This window comes from Lagenorhynchus albirostris, chromosome 11 (assembly GCF_949774975.1).
Source record: "Lagenorhynchus albirostris chromosome 11, mLagAlb1.1, whole genome shotgun sequence".
NCBI classification, from domain to species: domain Eukaryota; kingdom Metazoa; phylum Chordata; class Mammalia; order Artiodactyla; family Delphinidae; genus Lagenorhynchus; species Lagenorhynchus albirostris.
Window position 1 is genome coordinate 7,775,135 of NC_083105.1, and position 21,905 is coordinate 7,797,039.

The 21,905-nt window shown below is 53.8% G+C and overlaps 1 protein-coding gene and 1 long non-coding RNA gene across 6 annotated transcripts; one reads left to right on the forward strand and one right to left on the reverse strand.

Moving 5' to 3' along the window:
* Positions 1 to 900: 900 nt before the first annotated feature.
* TOB2 (transducer of ERBB2, 2) lies at positions 901 to 11,487 on the forward strand. 5 transcript variants are annotated; one of them, XM_060164641.1, is made up of 3 exons: positions 901 to 1,313; positions 4,747 to 4,841; positions 7,536 to 11,487. In XM_060164641.1, exon 3 carries the CDS (start codon positions 7,632 to 7,634, stop codon positions 8,661 to 8,663), a length of 1,032 nt encoding a protein of 343 aa, XP_060020624.1. In that variant the 5' UTR covers positions 901 to 1,313; positions 4,747 to 4,841; positions 7,536 to 7,631; the 3' UTR covers positions 8,664 to 11,487. The 5 variants fall into 5 exon arrangements, with proteins under 5 accessions (XP_060020624.1, XP_060020623.1, XP_060020625.1 ...); XM_060164640.1 differs by having other exon boundaries at positions 901 to 1,309; XM_060164643.1 differs by lacking the exon at positions 901 to 1,313 and adding an exon at positions 2,955 to 2,972.
* LOC132528668 (uncharacterized) lies at positions 10,574 to 21,513 on the reverse strand. The gene is made up of 3 exons (XR_009543261.1): positions 21,391 to 21,513; positions 14,386 to 14,571; positions 10,574 to 13,007 (listed from the first exon to the last, which is right to left on the reverse strand). It is a non-coding gene; the product is annotated as an uncharacterized LOC132528668 (long non-coding RNA).
* Positions 21,514 to 21,905: the final 392 nt, after the last annotated feature.

Consider the following 21,905-nt stretch of genomic DNA (forward strand, 5'->3'; position numbering starts at 1 on the left):
CGCCATCCTACGTGGGTTTGGCGGCTGTTGGGCTGGAACCGTCTGGAATGAAAATAAAGACCGGGGGTGGGGAGAGTTGGGGAATGGGCGATTGAAGAAGGGATGGGAAGACTTCAAGCGCAAGCTCCCAGCGGCCCCGGGCTTTACCACCTGGCAGTCCAGTCCGCCTATGACCTCACTGGGCACAGGCCTCCCTATCCCCAACTCCGCGCCCCGCACAGTCACAAACTAGCCGAGTGGCCCACGTGGCCATAGCCCGGGCCAGGGGTGCCGAGCGCGCGAGGGTGCCGGGTTCGGCGAACCTGGGTCAGCCGCCCGAGGGACCGTCGGGTGCGCAAGCGCGGCGGCTCTGGCACGGGCAGGCGCCACCCCCAACGGCGGGGGCTGTTACTAGAAGACATGTGGCTCTGGTGCCTCTTGGGGGGGGCGCCGACCTGGGAGAAACTACGGATGCGTCCGCAGAGGAGCTGAGCCCCGCCCGGAGCGGTCAGGGCACAGCTCGCGCGCCTGAGCCGAACCGGCGCTGGCCCTGTCCGCGCCGCGAGGTTAACGGGCGCCAGAGGTGGCAAGCGGAAGGTTAATGTGTCGCTCAGCTCCTTTTCCTGGCCGTTCAGCCTCTCCTCGCCCCCTCTTCCTCCCGCTCTGCCCGGGCCCAGGTTTCCCCCTCGCCCTTCCCTCGACGTTACGCGTCCCCCGACGAAGCACCAGGAGCTCGGAATATTCGGGCTAAGCCGCGTTGATATAGGTTTGAAACCTTTACAGAGTTCCAGTCAGCCGGCTGGGAAGTAGTCCCGGCCCGGCGCTCGGCCCCGCCCCTGCAGGGCGGAGGGACGCATCACGCAGGGGTGGGGAAGCCGGATCCGTGCGCAGGGTTGCTAAGGGTGAAACTTTTCATTGACTTTGCTCACTTCGGGCAGGGGCGCGGGAAGGAGCGGGTCGTCGGCGGGGAGAACCGAGTGGCTTGGGCGACGCGGGGCCAGAAGGGCAAGACTGTCCGCCGGCCACAGCCGGGACCGTCTTCCGTCCCGCGACACAAGCAACCCTCCGGTCCTCCAGCCTCGCGCCGTCGCCGCTGGCCGGCCCGCCCGCCCTCTGTCCCCCGCCGCTGAGCCCGACCTCCAAAAAGCTGAAAGAATTATTATTGAGATCATAGCCCATACTCCCCTCACTCGCTCCCCCATCCTCAACGAAGAAAAGGACACATCGGCTCCCGGGAAGGGAGAGCAGCCTCCGCCCCGCGCCCAGGACCACCCTGGAGGAAGAAGCCGCCCCGCGGCCGGCACACCGCCCCGCCGCCGCGGAGACCCGAGTGAGTGAGTGGGGGGCGTGCGGGCGGGGGGCCTCCCCCGAGACCCAACAGGCCCGACGCCTTCCCCTACCCCCGCCCCACTACCGCTCTCCGCTTTGGTGGACTCTCCACGTTGCTGTCGCCCCCCCTCTTACACCTGGCCAACATTTTCCGTTCCCCTTCCGCCTCCTCACTGGACCCCACCTTTTCCCCGTGCTCTTCTTTCCCTCACGTTTGCTCTCATCCTGGGGTATCCCAGAGCCCCTTTCTCTCCCTGTTCCAAGTGTGGCCACCTCCTGGGTGCGGTGCATTTCCTCCCTTTTCCCTCCGTTCTTCATATCCTAGAGAGTCGCTAGATTTTCCTCGTTCCCCGCGAAAACATAACTCCCACCACCATTAAATAAAATCAGAAGAAGGAAGGGGATCCAGGCCTTGTTTTTCTGCTTTTCCCGTGTGCGGGGTAGGAGGGTGGTAATAATTAATAGGGCTTATTTTTGGCCCTGTGGAGCCTGAGGGATGGAGGGTGGACACCCCCCTTTTGGACCGGTCAGTGGTGACTGTCCTCTGGCCGCCGAGCCAGAATTTACCATTTGGCTTTAGCTCTTTATCCACGTTAGTGTTTTAAGGGGAAACTGGGCGGAAAAAAGTACCCTTACAGCAGTATCAGTGAGTGGATTCAGGTTGACCCTGGTGAGGTGCCTGGGAGGAAGAGCCTTACTCCTAAGCTCCTGTCCAGAGGATGGACTGTGCCCTTGACCAGAAAGGGAGGGGGAGGAGGAGGGAACAGAGAGAGGAGGGGCAGCTGGCAGCCCTTTCCCACCCCCTAGAGGAACCAGAACCCCACACAGTAGGCGTCAACTCGTGGGCTAGCCGAGGGGGGTCCCTGGTGTCTGCTCAGTATCTAACCTTTCTTTTCTTCTTCCTGCCCACCCTACCGTGGGAGTGGGTCCCTCATCTTTGATTTAACCGCAGAAAAACATCCCTATTGCTTTCTTGGGTGCCTGCCCCCATCCCCCTCTTAAGCGGAGGGGGAGAGAAGCTTGTGTGGGAGGAAGGATTAGGGAGGTTTAACACCCTGCAGAGGAGCTTTGCCGAGGATCTGGTAAGTCTGGTCAATAGAGCAGGCCTTGCAGCGGAAGGAGACTCACAAACAATTTTTAAGTATTAGAAAATGTTGTCAGATGTACAGTTTTTTCTTCCCTGCCCGGGAACTCTTTCCCATTACCTAGCCGGGTCTGGTTACTCGGACTTGGATTAGAAGAGGGGTGAGGCTTGGGCCCTGCTGGCGTCGGGCCTTCTGATTGTCCGCCCGGCGCCTCCCCGCAGCTTAAAACTGGGAATTTCTTTGGCCGAGAGGACGGGAGAACTGGGTTTATTCCTGCCGTTCCATTCCTGGTTGTGAGGTGCTACAGCGGAGCCCGCTGGGCGTTAAGTGAAAAGGCTCTTTCTCTTTGAATCCGCCGTCCCTACAGCAACTCCAAAGGGAAACCACCCAGCCCAAGGAATACAGATTAAGTGGCAGGGGTTTGGGGAGAGGGAGGGATGTGACTCCTATCTATCCCGGCCTACCGCCTTCACCCAGAAAAAACTCATTAGAAGCTGTTAATTCAACGGTCTTGCGAGGCAGTGAAGAGAGAGGAAGAAAGAAAAGTTCAGTTTTTCGGGAAGCCGAGACATGGATATGGTGGGCGACACAATACGGGGAGTAGGCCTTATGGGTAGAATTTATATAAAATGTATTAGGCGGTGGGCGGGGGAGGGGGGGCGCCAGTCTGCCACAACGCGCATGTGCATCGGAAACTTTTCCTCGGTTCTCCCACCCTCCTCCAGCTCCCCTTACTGGGCATGCGTAGTTCCCCGGCTGAGTCTTCGCAAAGTACGCAGGGAAGTGTAGTGTGCAGAGAAAGTAGGTCGTTTGCTCCGACCTGAGCGTGAGGTTTCTGAAGACTACAATTCCCAGAGCGCAGAGTGCACCTTTGCCCCGGGCCTCCCCGTGTATGTTGGGGTTCAGTCAAGTCTTCCTGGCTTCAGAGGAACCTGGAGAGGCCTAGAAAGGGCCCCCCCTTTTTTATTTTTTGGCCGCCCAGCGGGGTTTTGTAGGATCTTAGTTCCCGACTGGGGATGGAACCCAGGACGTCGGCAGTCAGAGCATGGAGTCCTAACCACTGGACTGCCAGGGAATTCCCAAAAGGGCCCTCTTAGTCGGAAGGAGTCTCGTAGTCAGACTTGGGCTTGCACAGTCCATGTTTTGGGGAGATGGTGTGGGACACTGGGGGGGGGTGCAGTCAGTTGGCACAAGTCCTGGTAGCCTTTCAACCACACCCACCCGTCTGCCACCGAGACCAGTGTGGTGGGGCCACCCCCTGTCCCGCCAGAGCCGGGCTCCCACTGCCCAGCACCCGGTCTGTGACACCTACTGGCCTTGTCAAAATTGAGGACCCTGAGTCCTCTTTCCACACTCATTTGAATCTGGTAGTGCTTGATTGTCCTATGATTTGGATGTTAAGGCTTGAGGTGCCTGAATATTTTACAGGTGCTCAGGGTTTGGGGGCCCAGTGGGTTCCCTCACTATCCCTCCTTTTCCCCTTTAAAACAACTTTTTCTTCCTAAAAACTGTCCTTCGAGTTTTTGTCAGAAGTTCTCTGGCGTCTCCATTTACCATATCGTTGACTTGCAGCCTCCTTTCAGCTTCTTTCTCCCCTCCCCCGTACGCGGGCCTCTCATTGTTGGTGGCCTCTCCCGTTGCGGAGCACAGGCTCCGGACGCGCAGGCTCAGCGGCTATGGCTCACGGGCCCATGCCTCTCCGCAGTATGTGGGATCTTCCCGGACCGGGGCACTAACCCGCGTCCCCTACATCGGCAGGCGGACTCTCGACCACTGCGCCACCACGGAAGCCCTCTTCCCCCTTTTTTGACATTCTCTTGAGCACTTACTCCTTTAAAACTCAACACAGGGATCTGAATCCAGGATGAACTTTGTTGCTGGAATTAAAGCAAATGAAGGAGGATAAGATTCTAAATAAAAGGGGACAGAATTTTACTCTCATATTTGCAACTTTTTAATATGTTGACAAAAGGTAGATTTTGCTGTTGTTAAGCACTTAGCCTTTTTTTTTCTTTTTGCCACATTTCTGGCCTTTTGTGCCTGAGTCAGGGTTGGAGAAAGTCTTTGAGTCCTCTCCTGCGGCTTGACTTGAATCTACTTGTTCCTTTTATTGAAGGGTGGTTATTTTTAAGCTAATTTTACCACATTGTATGAATATTTAATATATAAGCTCTAGAATTTGTCCAATAGCCTTAAAAAAATGAACAAACTGATGTGAGTGGTCACTCCTATCTTTAGTTAAAGACAGCACCAGTGCTTTAATCCTCTGTTCCGTAAGCTTCTTGAAGTCAAAATTAGAGCTTGAGCTGCTAGAGCAGAAAATCTCATTCTGGTTGTCCGTCGTTTTTGTAAGGTTCCACCCCACAGCCATCTGGCCTGGCCTGTTCTCGAGTTGAAGAAGCGAAGGTGGCATTATCTACTTCTGATTTGTGCAGCAGCATCACTGAGGTATAAATTGGTGTGCCGCTTTTTTCTTTAATAAATTTATTTATTTATTACTTATTTAATTTTGGCTGCGTTGGGTCTTCGTTGCTGTGCGCAGGCTTTCTCGAGTTGCGGCGAGCGGGGGCTACTCTTCGTTGCAGTGCCCGGGCTTCTCATTGCGGTGGCTTCTCTCGTTGTGGAGCACGGGCTCTAGGCTCACGGGCTTCAGTAGTTGTGGCACGTGGGCTCAGTATTTGAGGCTCGTGGGCTCTAGAGCCGCAGGCTCGATAGTTGTGGCGCACGGGCTTAGTTGCTCTGCAGCATGTGGGATCTTCCCGGACCAGGACTCAAACCCGTATCCCGTGCATTGGCAGGCGGATTCTCAACCACTGCGCCACCAGGGAAGCCCCTGGCGTGCAGCTTTAGTTGCTAATGCTGCAGAAAATGGTTAGCTGGGCAGGGCTGATGACAGTGATTCTATTGTATTTTGGGGTAGGAGGCTTATTTCCCAATGACTTTGGCCTGCATTTAAAATGCTCCCATTTTGAGGCCGAACTGTTCAGGGGAGGTGATTTAGAAGGCAGTTACGCAGCAGAGTTTGAGAAGGCATAGCAGGGTGCAGGAGCCCTTTGGACCACGTGGCATGCCAAGAGGCCATGTGGTTCCTTGGGAGAAGGGTCATATGTCATGTTCAAGTTTTACTTTTCAAAAATACTTTGAAGACACTGTCTTTAACTCCAGGCCCATTCTTGGGAACCAGTGCCAACTTTCTTTACAACTTTTTAGTCTCATGTGTGTTGGACACGTCTAGTGGGCCACTGTGGCCCTTACAGGCCTTTGTTCTTGAGGGGAGGCCCATGGTCCTGGTAGCTATCTTTGCATCTGGTGATGAATCCAATCCTCGTAAACAGAAAGCTCCTTATCTTTATCATTCTCCTTCTCTTTAAACCTAGAAGGACCCTGGAATTGATCTTTGGCGACCAGGAATAGACATCTGAACACACATGGAGATTGTCTGTATTGGAGGCTGGGATAGATGGGGAGAAAAGAGTCACCTGAATCCTGAGCCTCCCTGTGGAGGGCTCAGGAGAGGCCATGCTCGTGGCACTTCTTTTGGTGCCCCACGTGACCCTTTGTCTACTCAGACCTGAAGTGAGGGAGGGGCTAGACATGGCCGGTGTCATCAGATACTCCACATTAACCCAGTGCGTTTTCTCTGATACTCACCCCAGAGAGCTTTGCCTGAGGGTTCCGTCCTTAAAACGCCCTGGGGAGCCATGGTCCCAGGCCGTAGCCAGTTGGGTCAGGTGTTCCGAAAGCTCAAGATCCTCAAGCCTAGAATTAGCACCTGGATACTGTGTGCTGGACCCAGAAGGGATTTTAATCGAAATCCAGCTCCAGGGACAAAAGATGCCCTTGACGGATAGTGGATCAGTCTTGTCTCTGTGCTGAGCTCAGCAGCACATTCTCACCCAGAGGTCTGGTTAGGAACATTTTCTGGCTCTGTCGGCCCTCAAAGATGGCCCTTTTCAGTTCACTTCTCCTATGGCATGAACCTGGATCTGCCCTTTTGGAGAAGGTGAGGCAATTAGGATCACTGGCTCTCAGGACCTCACAGATCATCTTCCTGAGAAATGAGGCTGGCCCAGACCTCAGGAATAAACCTTTTTGACCTCTGTGGATCTGGCTGTGAGAGAATCCCAAAATAACAAGCTGAGTGTTTATGTTGGACTGCCTCCTCTCCAGGGATCTCCAAACACGTGATGAATCTGGTCTGGTGCCAAGGACAGGTGGTCAGACAGTCCCTGGGAGACAGAGTGATGATGGGTCCCCAGCTGGAGGCTGTAGGGTGATGGAAAATTTCTTCTCTCTGCCCACCTCATCACCTACACTCTAGCTAGAAACTATAGAGATTTCCCTCAGGCCACAACGGTACTGCTCTTAAGGCTTTGTTGGCCTACAGGGCCCACTTCCCTCTCCTTTCCTCTGCTTCCCTAGGGCAGCCCCTAGTCAGTAGTTTCCTTGTTGGTCCATACCTCTGATTGTGATAGGTCTTGACTGTTTCCTGGGGATCATGCCCCAGTCTCCATTCTTGGAGGCTGTCTGGATGGAAATGCTCGCCTTGGTTACACTGTTCTGCAAAAGAATCAGCTCTGCAAACCCAGAGTGAGCCAGAGCACACGCACACCCGGGGAACTCAGGATAACAAATTGGATGCGATTGGAGTCCTGGCCTCCCGTGAAAAGTTGGCAGTGCTGCTTCCTGTTCAGTGACCTGTATCCCTTTCCATTTAAGGGGTTGAAACTAAAGATTTTAAACTCCTGTCTTGGCCTGTGACAGTTTGGGAGTGGGACTTCACCGAGATATTGCAGAGACAAGTTAGCAAGAGCCTTCCCTTCTCCATCTGATTTAGGAGCTCGATTTTTTTGGTGTCACTCATAAAGTGACCTGAATTCTCAAAATAGTGGAAACCACAGTACCCCTGTTTCTTTAGAAGTACTTAAAAATATTTATCAAGTGCCGACTAAAATATCATGTTACTGATGAAACTAAGGCTCAGAAAAAAGGGACTTGCCCACAGTCACACATATAAACCTGTCACTAGTGCAGCAGAAATGGGACCCTGAGGCTATGTGATCCAAAGTTGGTGCTTTTCTGTCTGATGCCCACTGGCTTTCTGCATATCTACTCATGAAGCCTTTCTTTCTCATTTTTCAGCGTTGTCTGGAGCCCAAGCCTGCCCACCTTACATTTCCTACCACTGTCCTTGGCTTGTGCACGTGCCTGTGCTGATTCTCTGCCTAGGAAAGGACGATGCAGCTGGAGATCAAAGTGGCCCTGAACTTCATCATCTCCTACCTGTACAACAAGCTGCCCCGGCGCCGGGCAGACCTGTTCGGTGAGGAGCTAGAGCGACTCTTGAAAAAGAAATATGAAGGCCACTGGTACCCTGACAAGCCACTGAAGGGCTCTGGCTTCCGCTGTGTCCACATCGGGGAGATAGTGGACCCCGTGGTGGAGCTGGCCGCCAAGCGGAGTGGGCTGGCGGTGGAGGATGTGCGGGCCAACGTGCCCGAGGAGCTGAGTGTCTGGATCGACCCTTTCGAGGTGTCCTACCAGATTGGTGAGAAGGGGGCTGTGAAAGTGCTCTACCTGGATGACAGCGAGGGCTGTGTTGCCCCAGAGCTGGACAAGGAGATCAAGAGCAGCTTCAATCCCGATGCCCAGGTGTTTGTGCCCATCGGCAGCCAGGACAGCTCCCTGTCCAACTCCCCGTCACCGTCCTTTGGCCAGTCGCCCAGCCCCACCTTCATGCCCCGCTCCGCTCAGCCCATCACTTTTACCACCGCCTCCTTCGCAGCCACCAAGTTTGGCTCCACCAAGATGAAGAAGGGGGGCGGGGCAGCGGGTGGGGGGGCGGGGGGCGGGGCAAGTGGCCAGCCGATCCCCCAGCAGCAGCCCCGCATGGCCCGCTCTCCCACCAACAGCCTGCTGAAGCAGAAGAGCCTCTCTCTGTCTCTGCATTCACTGAACTTCATCGCCACCAACCCAGCCCCTCAGTCCCAGCTCTCACCCAATGCCAAGGAATTCGTGTACAACGGCGGTGGCTCTCCCAGCCTCTTCTGTGATGGGGCCGATGGCCAGGGCAGTGGCACCCCGGCCCCCTTCGGGGGCGGTGGGGCTGGCACCTGCAACAGCAGCAGCTTCGACATGGCCCAGGTGTTTGGAGGTGGCGCCAACAGCCTCTTCTTGGAGAAGGCGCCCTTCGTGGAAGGCCTCAGCTACAACCTGAACACCATGCAGTATCCCAGCCAGCCGTTTCAGCCCGTCGTGCTGGCCAACTGACTGCCCACCTGCCCACGGGGCCAGGAGCACCCAAGACCACAGAAAAGAGAAAGGAAAGGAAAGGCCAAAAAAAAGAGGAAAAGAAAAATACACAAAAAGATTTCCAGTCTTCTCACTCTAACTTCTAGAAACATGACCCAGCCCGGGCATGGAGTGGGAGGGGCCCCTGAAGCACTGAACAGTGTTTAGCTCAGCCCCCTGCTGCTCTCCTGCCTGCCTCCGATTTATTCGGTTGGTTTGGGTTTTATATTTCTTTTTCTTTTTTTCTTTTTTACATGTAGTTTTCTATATAACATCTTTAATTAGTGGCTTCCTGTGCTAAGAATGGTCCAGATGTGAATTGCTGCTCCCTGCTCCCTCCCTCCCTCCCTCCCTCTCTCCCTCCCTCCCTCCCTCCCTCCTTCCCTCCTTCCCATGCCTGGTTTAGGGTTGGTGTGTCCCAGCTCACAGGGAAGGAAGACAGTGGCTGGGGCCTGGCCCTCCTCAGAACAGGGAGAGACTGCCCCGTGTCACTGTCTTCATCACCCAGCTGTCCTCTCACTCAGAGCCATCCAACCTCAGCAGGCCTGCTCGGGCCCTGCCACCCAGATAGGTCTGACTCCAGCCCCCGCTTCCTCTCAGGCCTGGGCCCTAGGGAGCTGCCAGCTGGCCACTTGACACCCTCCCCCTAGAGCTGAAGTCTGTGACTCCAGGGAGGTTAGCACTCTGTCTGGTGTCCCTTTCATCTCTGTCCTGTGGCCCCATGCCACCATTCCCACCTGGCCCAGACCATCACCGAGGCCCTGGAGACCCAGCCATTGGCACATGTGGCCTCTCTCATGTAGCCCCTTCTTTCCTGGGCCTGAGTTCTTGGGTAGGGAGGTGGGGTGAGTGTAGGTGTGCGTGTGCATGCGTGCGTGCGTGATTTGCTCTCCTGTTTTAAAGGATTCCGAGCCATGTGAAACTTCCCCTCTGGGTGTGATTCTGGGTCGCAGCAAGTGTTTATTTATGTGTGAGGGTGGGGAATGCACTGGGGGTGGGTTGTCAGTCCTTTTGTGGGGTGCTTCACGTGGTGGCGCCAGACTGGCTGAGCCTGACGCTTCCAGAGGAAAGCACTGCAGAAGGAACTGGTTTCCAGACTGCGGAGGGATCTGCACTTTTGTTTTTGACCAAAAAAAAAAAAAAAAAAAAAAAGTTAGCAGTGAGGGGCTGAGGGAATGCCCAGCCTCTGATACCTAAGAGAAGTCCCTGGACTCGGACCCTCCTATTGTGTGACCTTAGCCCAGGGTGGGAAACGCTTACCTGAGCGCCCTGGGGGGTGGGAGTTTTGGGTCAGTGCCTGTAGTGGGCAGTCCAAAGCCTTGAATTGAGACTTTGGTCTTTTGGCTGTAGATGTCGCTTTAATACATTTCTTCCCCTGCCTGTGTGAGAACCTCTTGGTACCTCTTGCCATCCCCTCACTGTCTGACCCAGGCCCACTGGGCCCAATGCTGATCTCGAGCAGGCTGGGCTGGACAGGCGCTTGGCCACGGCAGGCGCTGTGTCTGGATTCTTGAAGAGCCCTCCCCACCTCTGCTGGAGAGAATTTACCTTGACCCAACCCTAGTGGGCTAGCTTCCACGCCATGACGCTTTGGCAAGTGGGCACGTAGCATCAGGGCCCCCATCACCAAAGCCTTTGGCACCCCACCCTCTCCTCCCAGTGACCCCAAGTTGGCAACTGCTGTGGCAGCGGATCCGGCCCAGACGGACACTGCCAGCCTCCTCTCCCTGCAGTGGGCACCAGCTCTACCTCCCCGCGCGGGGCAGTGCCCTGGCTCCTTGGCCCGGCACCGTCTGTCCCCCCTAGACTTCTCAGGGGCCAGCCCCGTCTGGGCCACCCTCTCCCGAGCCCTCAGCTCCCGCACAGGTGACAGGCCCAGGCTGCTCTCTGGGAAAGGTTGGATGCTGCCTTATGCCCCCTTCCAGCCCCTCTTCCCCCACTCATGCACACAGGCACCCACCACACCCTGGGCGGCTTGTTCCTCACCACATACAGGGAGGGGGAGACCAACCCCTTAGTGTCTTTTGAAATACGAAGAAAAATGTGTGATCAGGAGCATGACTCCTGTGCTGGGCTCTTGGGCCCACCTCAGTCTGTCTCAAATCTAGGCATTTTTGCTTCAACTTTATTTTTTTTTTTAAGAAAACAAAACAAAAATCTGCACTAATTTACCTGGTTTCATAGGAAAACTTTTTTTTTTATTTTTTACATTTTTTGGTGTCCGTTTGTATTGAATAATTTGCTACATTTGTAAAATGTAAGAGGTATATATAATATATGTATATTTCTAACGTAAAGGTAATTTTTTTCTTTTCAAGATTTTTTCTTAAGAGGAGAGAAAGATATTTTTTCAGGAAAAACAAACTTTAAAATAAAAAAAGAGGAGAATAAAACCTATTTCTCCCCTTTCCCCATCCTCTCTCTGTCTACCCCCCTTTCCCAGGAACAAGTCAAAAGGTGGATCGTCTTGTAAAGGAAGTAAACTTTTAGTCCAGAATGATGTCTTTTTCTCAGTGCAGTGAGCTGTAGATTCTCTAGTTTGACCCCTGGGGATGGGAAGGGGGGCACTGAGGCAACATGGAGAGGAGCTGGCGGGAGCAGGGTAATGAATTTGTTTTCTTTAGTGAAGGAGGAATACAATCAAGTGTTTTGTATTCAGAATGTTGTGCAATATTTTGGAATGGAACATTGGTGTGTTTAGAGATTTAGTTTAAAAACAAAACAAAAAGATTGATCAAATCTGTACAGTTTATATTGTTCCAGATTTTTTTAAGTTTGTATTAAAAGCATGATATATAATAACCTTCTGCTTGCTCCCTGCTTGTTTTGTTTCTGGGGCCCCTTTTGGGATGGGGAGAGTTAGAGTGACCCAGCCCCTGTGAACCTCACGAAACGATTAGTCATCCTCACCTGACCCCTGGGTGGGCACAGTGTCACAGGGCCCTTTTACCACCTCTCCCCTCGGCCCAGGACACTTCCGGGTGCCCATTCCCACAGGGCCTTTTCCACACGGAAGCAGGTTCCATGAGGTTGGGAACTGCCCCGCTCCCTCTGCTGACAGGTGGTGAGAACAGGACACACCTCTTCTGGTATTTGGCCATCAGAGACCACTAGACCCTTAGGAGTGGGCAAGGATGAGAAGAGCCTACCTAGGTCAGGTTCCATCCAAAAACCTGGTGCTTAGATTCTCGACCCTTCTCTTGGCTGGGCAATTCTGGAGCTGTTTCAGGGTTGACGTGGCCTGCCTGAGCCCGGGGCTAGGGAGGAAATCAGCGTCTCCTCCCTCTTCCTTGGTACCTGGGGCCCCTCCCCAGCAGTGATGCACATCAGCCTTGCAAGGCCCAAGGGTTGAAGATGTCAGCTAGGTATTTGTTGAATCTTATTTTACACTCACAACAACCTGGTGATAACAGGTATTATCTCCATGGTACAACTGAGAAATGGGCTCCAAGTTAGATTACCTGCAAAATTCGTAAAACTAGTAAGTGGGGAAGCTGAGATTTTGCCCCATGTGTGACCTTTTCATGTATAAAACTGTGGAAACTGCTATGGAAGAGTGCCACTGGGGCGTGGGAGGAGGGCTGCCACTGGGTGTGGGAGAGGTGACAGGCCTGGGGGATGCCACCTCCATCCAGGCTGGGGCAGGGGGCAAGCAGCTCTTCTGGGGCATCAAAAGGACCGGCATTTCCTCAGGCCCCTCACCCCCCAAACAGGCCAACACCAATCCCTCCCCACCCAAGTGTGTGAACTGGGCCTAGAAGCTCTCAGGCCAGACATCCCACATCTGCACAAGGTCCCAGGAGCCCTTGATGTCTGGCCCCTCCATGGGCCGCTTCCTTCAACAGAGCCTGTCGAGGAGAGAGAGGCCCCAGTCCAGGATGCCCAGGCCCTGGCAGAGCTCTCCCTTTCCTCTGCCCTGGCAGGGAGAAGCCCAGCCTGTCTCAGTGTCCCTGTGCACAGGTTGCCCATTGCCTGTGGGCCCCAGGTCCCCTCACATACTCATTCCTATTTATGTTAATATAAATAAAACACCTAGCACAGGTTCTACTAGAGTAGGGGCCCATACCCACTCCCACTCACCCATACCCACTCACTCATTCCCACTCCCTGTGCACGTGCCAGGGAGCTGACAGGCCTGGGGAAGGCCCAGCTCAGGTGCCGAGATCGCCTTCCCGGCCAGCCCCTCCAGCTGAAAGAACAGAGAGTCCGGGTTTGAACAAACCTCCAAATTCTCCATGGCTCAGGCACAGAAATGATTCATTCATACGTTCTTGCCTCCATTTATTCACCAATTGCTGGCTCTGAAGGGGTGCAGTGGGAGACCTGGGGGTAAGGGGAGAAAGAACATTCTGGTAGACTCAGAGTTCCTTGGAAAAAAGGCTCACTTATTCACAAACACTCCATGAGCACTCACTGCCTGCCTGGGGAGCACAGGTGGGACAGCAGTTACAGGAGAGGTGTATACAGGGGGCCTGGGAGCCCAGGGATCAGGAGGCAAAGAAGAGCCAGGAAGGAGAAAAGCAAGACCAAGTCCCCTCCCCAGGGAACGTGTCAGGAGGGCGCCCATCAGGGAAGAGTCTAGACTCTGCTCCCTGAGAAAACCAGCATTCCAATCCCAGCCCTGCCGCTCCTGAGCTGGGTGACCTCAAGCAACCACTCCACCTACTCAGGCGTCTCAGTTCTCTCACCTCTAAAATGGGTATAATAATTACACCTACTTGTGAAGATTAAATGAAACAGTGAGTGGAAAATGCTGAGCACCGTAGCTGGCCCAGAATAAATGACAAGTACCATTTCATCAGCAGGGCCATAATCATTCATCCTCGAACACCAGCAGCCAGACCAGTCCTGGATGCTTCCTTGAATCAGCAAACAGGTCGAAACCCAACCCTGCCAACAGCGGGACCAGGCTGGGGTGGAAAAGGAAACTCCATTCTCAAAGCAGACACTAGGCTGGCCCCCAGTCTGCCCTCTGCAAGAGTGGGAAGCTGCTTGTCCCCCAGCAAGGTAGCATCCTGGGACGTATACTAATCACCCTCAAAATAGTTTCTCCTGGAGAACAGATGGGTGGGTAGGGGTGAGTCATGGTGGCAGGAGAACCCTGCTCCATTCGTCACTGCTTGCCTGAGTCAGCACCCGCCCTTGGGCCAAGGGGATGCCACTGTCTGGTCCCCTCACTGCCACCTCCCCCAAGTGAGTCACGGGGTGGAGGGGCACACTCTTGCCCTCCCTCCTCCTTTCCCTGGGTCTGGCCACTTCAGCCAAGTCCTGAGTGGGCAGGGCCTAAGGACAGGCTGGGACCAGCCAGGAAGTGTCCAAGCCCCTGGGTGACAGGAACCTGCTGATTTTCTGGGTTTTAATTTGGGGGAATTTCACTGCCAGCGAGAGAAGTGGGTCCTCACAGCTGCCGACTCTGTGTAACCTCAAATATCTCTCTCCCCTCTTGACCTCTGTCCCATTTGTACGAGAGGCAGTGAGGCTAGGCGCCTGTCCAGCTAGGCCATTTGGGCTGGTCCCTGGGTCAGCACCTCTTCCTGCCCCACTGGCTCCTGAGCCCTGGTGAGGGCCCTAGAGGACCCTGTGCTGTGGCACCTTCCCCAGGGAGGGGAGAAAAGAGTGATGGGCTGATCGCTAGGTGGGACCATAGGGCTACCAGCCGAGACCCCCACAGGCATGAGGACCTGATCAGAATACTGCTGACCTGTGGCAGGGTTGGTGAGGCCAAGCAGGAGAAGAGGCCTGGTCCAGCCACCTGGACATCTGGGTCCTGAGGCTGGCTCTGCCCTAACTAACTCCAGTAAATCACTCAACATTCAACGTTTACCATTCAACATGGAGGCCCCATAAGTGCTGGACACTGTTCCAGGCATCTTCCTGAAGTGATGTTCTAGGAACCACAAACAAATAAGTGAAGAATTTGTCAGATGGTGAGGATGTTCCACTAAGACAGTCAAAACTGGTGATGGTAGCTAGTGACCAAGTGGCTCCTTGAGATTGGGCAGTTGGGGGAAGGCGAACCTTCCCAAGGAGGGGGCTTTCAACCCGCAATCTGAATTACAAGAGAATTGGCAGAGAGAGCAGAAGAGAGGTCAGCCACTCCCAAGGGCGAGGTAGAAAATAGTACGGTGTGCTCAGGGAATGAAAAGGCCAGCAGTAAACAAGAGACAGGCAAAGATGAGGTCGAAGAAGTCCTCAAGGCCGCATCATGGGCCCCATAGCCCAGGTGGCGAGCTGGGATCTAACCTCCAATGTGAGAGTTAAGTCTCTCATGCCCAGGTTGCTGCATCTGTGGCTAGGAGCAGAGATAGAGTTCTCTCACACATTCAATCAGCAAACCTCCCCAGAGCCCCTCCTCTGTGCGAGGTCCTGACCTGGGCCCTGGGCACGGGCCTGCTGGAGGACAGGGAGACTTCTAGTGGTAGAAAAGTGGAGTAGAAGACAGACCCAGGTCATTATGACTTCAACACCTTGATCAGATCCACGGCAGAAGGAAGGTCAGCGAGCCGCAGGAGGCTCCTATCCAGCCCCGGAAGGCTCTTCAGAGGGTTGATAGAAGCTCATGGGGGAGGAGCTATGGCCCAGCACACATGCCAAGTACTTCAGGCTGGGCTGGTACGATGGCACCTGGACTCTACATTGAGGGGCTCCAGGCGGTGGGCAGGGAGATGGGAAAAGAAACAAGACTCCTGAGCGGAGGAGCGAGGGGGTAAAGCCATGGGCACAGCAAGTGCAGATGACCCCCTTCACGGAGCCACAGAGATATCCAGGGGGCAGAAATGTAAAACTAAAACTATAAAATGTTTAAAAGAAAACAAAAGAGGGACTTCCCTGGTGGTCCCGTGGTTAAGATGCAGCGCTCCCACTTCAGGGGTGCAGGTTCGATCCTTGGTCTGGGAACTAAAGTCCTGCATGCTGCACAGCCAAAAAACAGAAGGAAAAAAAAACAACAAGAGAAAATATTTGTGATCTTTAGTTATGCAAAGATTTCTTAGATACGACTCCAGAAGAATGATCCATAAAAGAAAAGACTGATAAATTGGACTTCATCAGAATTCCCTTAGATACTGTTAAGAGAATAAAAAGACAAGCTATAGACAGGGAGAAAATGTAGGCAAAATACAGTCTTTGTAAAAGAGCTTTTATAGAGAATCTATGAAGAAGTTTCAAAACTCAATTATACCATTTTACAGGATATACAAATATCAAATCACTACACTGTACACCTGAAACTAATATAATTTTGAAAGTCAGTTATATCTCGGGACTTCCCTTGCGGTCCAGTGGTAAAGAATCTACCTTACAATGTAGGTTCAATCCCTGGTCAGGGAACTAAGATCCCACATGTCCTGGGGCAACTAAGCCCACGTGCTACAACTACTGAGCTCTCGTGCCTCAACTGGAGAGCCTGTGTGCGGCAAACTACAGAGTCCACATGCTCTGGAACCTGTGCACCACAACGACACAGCTCACGCGCCCTGGGGCCTGCATGCCACAACTAGAGAAGAGAAAACTCAAACACCACAACTAGAGAGAAGCCCATGCACCACAACGAAAGATCCCTCACGCCTCAAAAAAGATCCCGCATGCTGCAACTAATCCCCATGCAGCCAAAAATAAATAAAATAAATAAATAAATCTTAAAAAAAAGTCACTTATATCTCAATTTTTTTAAATCCTCAATTATAAGAAAACAAACAGCCCGTCCCTGGTGGCGCAGTGGTTAAGAATCTGCCTGCCAATGCAAGGGACATAGGTTCGAGCCCTGGCCCGGGAAGATCCCACATGCCGCAGAGCAACTAAGCCCGTGCACCACATCTACTGAGCCTGTACTCTAGAGCCCGCAAGCCACAACTACTGAGCCCACGTGCCACAACTACTGAAGCCCGTGCGCCTAGAGCCTGTTCTCTGCAACAAGAGAAGCCACCACAATGAGAAGCCCGCGCACCGCAACGAAGAGTATCCCCCGCTCACCGCAACTAGAGAAAACCCGCGTGCAGCAACGAAGACCCAACACAGCCAAAAAGAAAGAACAAACAACCCAGCACAAAATTGGGAAAAGATTTGACTATATCAAAAGAAGATATATCGATGGCAAATAAGCACACGAAAAGATGTTCAACATCATTAGTCATTAGGAAAATGCAAACTAAAGCCACAATGAACACAACTATTAAAACAGCTAAAATTAAGGGACTTCCCTGGTGGTCCAGTGGGTAAGACTCCACGCTCCCAATGCAGGGGGCCTGGTTTCAATCCCTGGTCAGGGAACTACATCCTGCCTGCATGCCGCAACTAAGAGTCCATATGCCGCAACTAAGACCTGCCGCAGCCAAATAAATAAATAAACAGATTTTTTTTTAAAGTTAAATCAAATTGAACATTTGGAAAAATAATAAATGACTTTTTTTTTTTTTTTTTTTTTTTTTGCGGTACGCCGGCCTCTCACTGCTGTGGCCTCTCCCGTTGTGGAGCACAGGATCCAGACGTACAGGCTCAGCGGCCATGGCCCACGGGCCCAGCCGCTCCGCGGCACGTGGGATCCTCCTGGACCGGGGCACGAACCCCTGTCCCCCACATCGGCAGGCGGACTCTCAACCACTGCGCCACCAGGGAAGCCCAATAAATGATTTTAAAAATAGCTAAAATTAAAAAGAAAGGCCATACCATGTGTTACCGAAGATGTGGAGGAATTAGTACCTTTTATACACTGCTGGTGGGAATGTAAAATGGTACAACCACTTTGCAAATAATTTAGAAGCTTCTTTAAAAGTTAAACTTCTGGGGCTTCCCTGGTGGCGCAGTGGTAAAGAACTGCCTTACAATGCAGGGGACACAGGTTCAATCCCTGGTCAGGGAACTAAGATCCCACACGCCGCAGGGCAATTAAGCCCGAGTGCCACAACTACTGAGCTCGCACCTCAACTAAAGCCCACGTGCCGCAAAACTACAGAGCCCACACGCCCTGGAGCCTGCATGCCACAACTACAGAAGAGGAAAGCCGCACGCCACAACTAGAGAGAAGCCCGAGCGCCACAACAAAAGATCCCACATGCCTCAACGAAGATCCTGCGTGCCACAACTAAGACCCAATGCAGCCAAAAATAAATAAATAAAATTTAAAAATAGATATTTAATTTTTTAACAAGTTAAACATCTACCTACAATATGATCCAGCCATCCCATTCCTATTCACCCGTAAGAAAAGGAAATAACTGTCCATACAAAGACTCGTACACAAATGTTCCCAGCAGCTTTATGTGTTAGCCCTAAACTGTAAACAACCCAATGTCGTTCATGGGGAGAATGGCTGAACAAACTCTAGTACACCCACACTATGGAATACTGCTTAGCAATAAAAAGAAATGAACTACTGGGACTTCCCAGGCGGTCCAGTGGTTAAGACTCTGTGCTTCCACTGCAGGGGGTCTGGGGTTGGATCCCTGGTGAGGGCACTAAGATCCCGCATGCCGCGTGGCACGGACAAAAAAATAAAAAATAAAAATAAAATAAAGACAAAAAAAAAGAAGAAACGAACTACTGATACATGAATGAAGCTCAAAATATTAATGCTGAGTGAAAGCCCTAGCAAAAACAAAAAAACCCACACATACTGTTTCAATCCATTTATAGAAAATTCTAGAAAATGTAAACTAATCATGCAGCAAGAGAAAACAGATTCGTGGTTATTTGGGGACAGGAGAGGAGGAATGGAAGGGACTGGAGGGAAGGATTAAAGTGGGGAACAAGGGAATTTTGGGGGGTGATGGATATATTCATTATCTTGATTGTTTCACGGTATATAATATGTCAAAACTTATCAAATTATAATCTTTAAGTACGTGCAGCTTATAGTTTATCAATTATTCCTCGATGAAGCTGTTGGACAAGACAAAGTCCCTGCCCTCACCAAATTCATGTTCTAGTGGGCAAGATAAATAGTAAACCTCATAAACAAATGAGAAAAATACCCTCAGGGAAACAAAAGGACGCCACATGGTGAGAACGCGGCAGAGGGAGTGGTGAGGAGGGTGCCTCCGAGCAGGTGCAGTTCCTCCCGTCTCTGTGCCCCTCACTCCCTGGGGCGGCCCCCTTCCTGTTTCCCATGGTGAATGCTTAACTCTCAGCCGCTGTGGGGCTTTGCACAAACTGCTCTGCAGCTCAGCTTCCTGAGCCATGGGGGGCAGGGGGCAGGGGAGATAAGGCTGTGTCCTCTCACGTCTCGGCGTCAGCACGGGGCCCCGCAGTCGGTACTCTGCCCAAGGGGGCCTCTCATCTGCTCTGGCTGGATTTGGGGACAGGGAGAGCAAAAATGCCAGGAGCAGGAAAATAGGCTTCTAGAGAGCCCAGCTGCCTTCCTCTGAAAGGCACCCCAGGGAGCCTGTCCCTCAGGACTCAGGCTGCCTTCTGGGAGAGGAAGGTTTGGAGCAGCGGGCACCCCTCTTCAGCAGGGCATGCAGAGAGGCAGGAGGGGCTGAGGCGTGCCAGGCCCGGGGACAGGCCAGGTTGGCCTGAGGCCCAGAGGGGCGGGGCAGGAGGTCATCGGCCATGGGCAAGGGGCCCACTTGGCCCTCTCTCTGGACACAATGTCCTGGACTGCTCCAGAGCTTGGCTGGCAGACAGGGAACAGTGACTGGCAGAGGGTTCGGGGAGCCGGCCGAATGGCGGGGGGGCGGCCGGGGGGAGCAGCCTGGCCTGAGCAAAGGGCTGGTTCTTACAACCTGTCCTGCCACCTTGGGCAAGCAGAGGACCAGCTTGTCCGGGAGGCAGGCAGGGGGCCTGGCGCCCTGTGGGGACCTCAGCAATCCCTCCCTACCCTGTGCCCTAGTTGCCCCATATCACCAGCAGCTGCCGTAACTTGAGCTGAGTTCTCCAAGAGTACAGAACCCTGCAAATGGCAGTCCAGCTGCTCACTGTTGTGGCCTTAGGCAGGTCACAGCCTCCCTGAGACACAGAACTCCACCTGAAAAATGGTGTCTACTTCTTCGGGCTTCAATGCTTGGGAAGCATTTAGGATAGTTACCCTCACAGAGGAAGCCCTTGATGGAACAGTTTGCTATAATTACCACATTATAGCAGCAATAACAATGTTCATATATTGAGGGCCTCCGGGGTGCCAGAAGATTTACCTGCATTGTCTTGAATCTCCAGCAGCAACCGGAAAGCAGCTTTATCACCCTCATTTTATAGGTGAGGGAACTGAGCTCCAAAGTGACACAGCTGGTATCAGGGGGCAGTGGCTCCCTCGGTAGGAACCCAGCCTCCCCTGTGGGCAAAAGGGTTAGGGCCTGATGGGTGGACCCTGGGGGGTTGCTTGTGGCAGAGCTGAACCAGGGAGGGGCCGAGGGGGTGCTAGGAACTCAGCAGCAGAACCCAGAGACCTCAGTTGCTTCCCATAGGACTCTCCTAGATCCTGATATACAAGCCACGGTAGTCAGCAAGGGATGGAGGCAGGTGCAGGAAGAGATGCATTCGTACATTCAGAAAATACTGATGGAGGGAAATACAGTCTGGTGTTGCTGTACATGGCCTCTGGAGTCGGACTGCCACTTCGGACTCAGACACTGTCACTAGCGAGCTGTGTGGCCTGGTGACTCCCAGTTTTCCCATTGAAAGTGTGTTTGTCCCTGGGCAAACCAGGACTTTTGATCACCCTACCTGGAGGAGTTACTCCACTTCTTGGTTTCCCCAACTGTAAAAGGACACCAATTCTCACCTCAAGTTGCTGTTTGAAGGTAAAATTAACATGTAGCCCTGGACTCACACTCCAGGCCCGATAAAGGTGAGCAGGGTTAGAGGCATTTCATCTCATCCTGGCAGAGGCCAAGCAAGAGGGGAGGAAGGGAGGTGTGATTGTCCCCATTTTGCAGATGAAGAGACTGAGGCTCCCATTGTGTCTGAGCAGCACAGAGATCTGGGCAGATACCGCCTTCATCCCAAAGCCTGTTCTTAGAAGGTGCTCAAAACGTGTTGGGTTGGCTACCTCAGAGAGAGACCATGGGTGGCACTGCAGGGGATCCCCAGGTGCTCCCAGGGGTCTTGTGCGAGGACAGCCGGGCAGGGCCTGCTGAGCTGCACCAGCGGGCCCTTCAGCAACAGCCTCAGCTGCAGCTGCCGGCCGGGCCACAGGGCAGACCTAGACCACGTGCTCCCCGGGCAAAAGCCAAGGTGCACTGGGAGTTGATTGGCCCAGTGGGGCACCGCCTACCAGCCCAGGGCCAGGCCCAGGTCCTGCACTTTGTCAGGCCCTGGGAGGGGTGAGTGGAGGATAAGGACAGTTCACAGTTACCTTGCTAAGTACTCAGCAGGTGCTGAAATGCGGGGTTCTTCCCTAAGACCTTAGAAGGAGGGCCTGCGAGCAGCACCATTTTATAGGTGGGGACAGTGAGATTCAGAGAGGCGGTTTACCCAAGGTCACCCAGAGGGTAGGCGGAGGTAGCAGTCACCACTGGGCTTCACTGCCTGACTTTAGAATTCAAGATACTGGTGGCCCACACACAGTGGGATGGGAAAAGCAACTGCGGAAGACTCCTCAGCAGGGGACCTCCAGAGCCCCCAACGTCAGGGCCAGGAAGGGAACCTTTGTTCAGAGGAGGAAGTCGTGGCCCCAGCCAGAGCTGGGGCTCTCACGGCAGACTGCGCTCCCCTGGGGGGCCCAAGGACCCTAGCGAGGGCGGTTACCCCCATCCCCGCGTGCACCCCAACTCACTGTGCCCTGCTGGACAGCTGCCTCAGTTTCCCCTCGGGCACTAAGCAGAAGGGGAGGATGCCGGGCCAAGCAAGGCAGCGCCGAGAGACGCTGCCCTGGCCTCTCCTTTCCCAGCCCCACACCACAGCGGAGCACGAGGGGGAGGGGGAGGGGTTACGTAACGGGCGCGGGGCGGGGAGGGGCGGGGCGAGGTGAGGCTGGGCGGGCGTCAGCGCCGGCGCCGGGTAAGGGGAAGGGAGGCGCTGGGGGCGCCCTCTCCCGGGAAGAGCCAGGCTGTTCCGTCTTCTCCACACTAGGGCAGCCCCCTCCGCGCTCCCTTCCCCGCTCCTGTCCGCGAGTGCTGGGGAACCCGGCGGGTCTACAGCTGGAGAGACCGAGGCCCAGAGCGGGCGCGGCGAACTCGCCGAGTCCCGGGCTGGGCGTGCGGAGCGGCCGAGGCCGCTCACCGCGGGGAGTCTCCTGCTCAGAGCCACTCGCTGGCTCCCCAGTGCCCGACCTCGGCGCCCCGCAGCCTC

What these genes read in the sequence shown, in the direction of transcription:
- TOB2 (XM_060164641.1), top strand. Translation starts at nt 7,632, where the DNA reads ATGCAGCTGGAGATCAAAGTGGCCCTGAACTTCATCATCTCCTACCTG.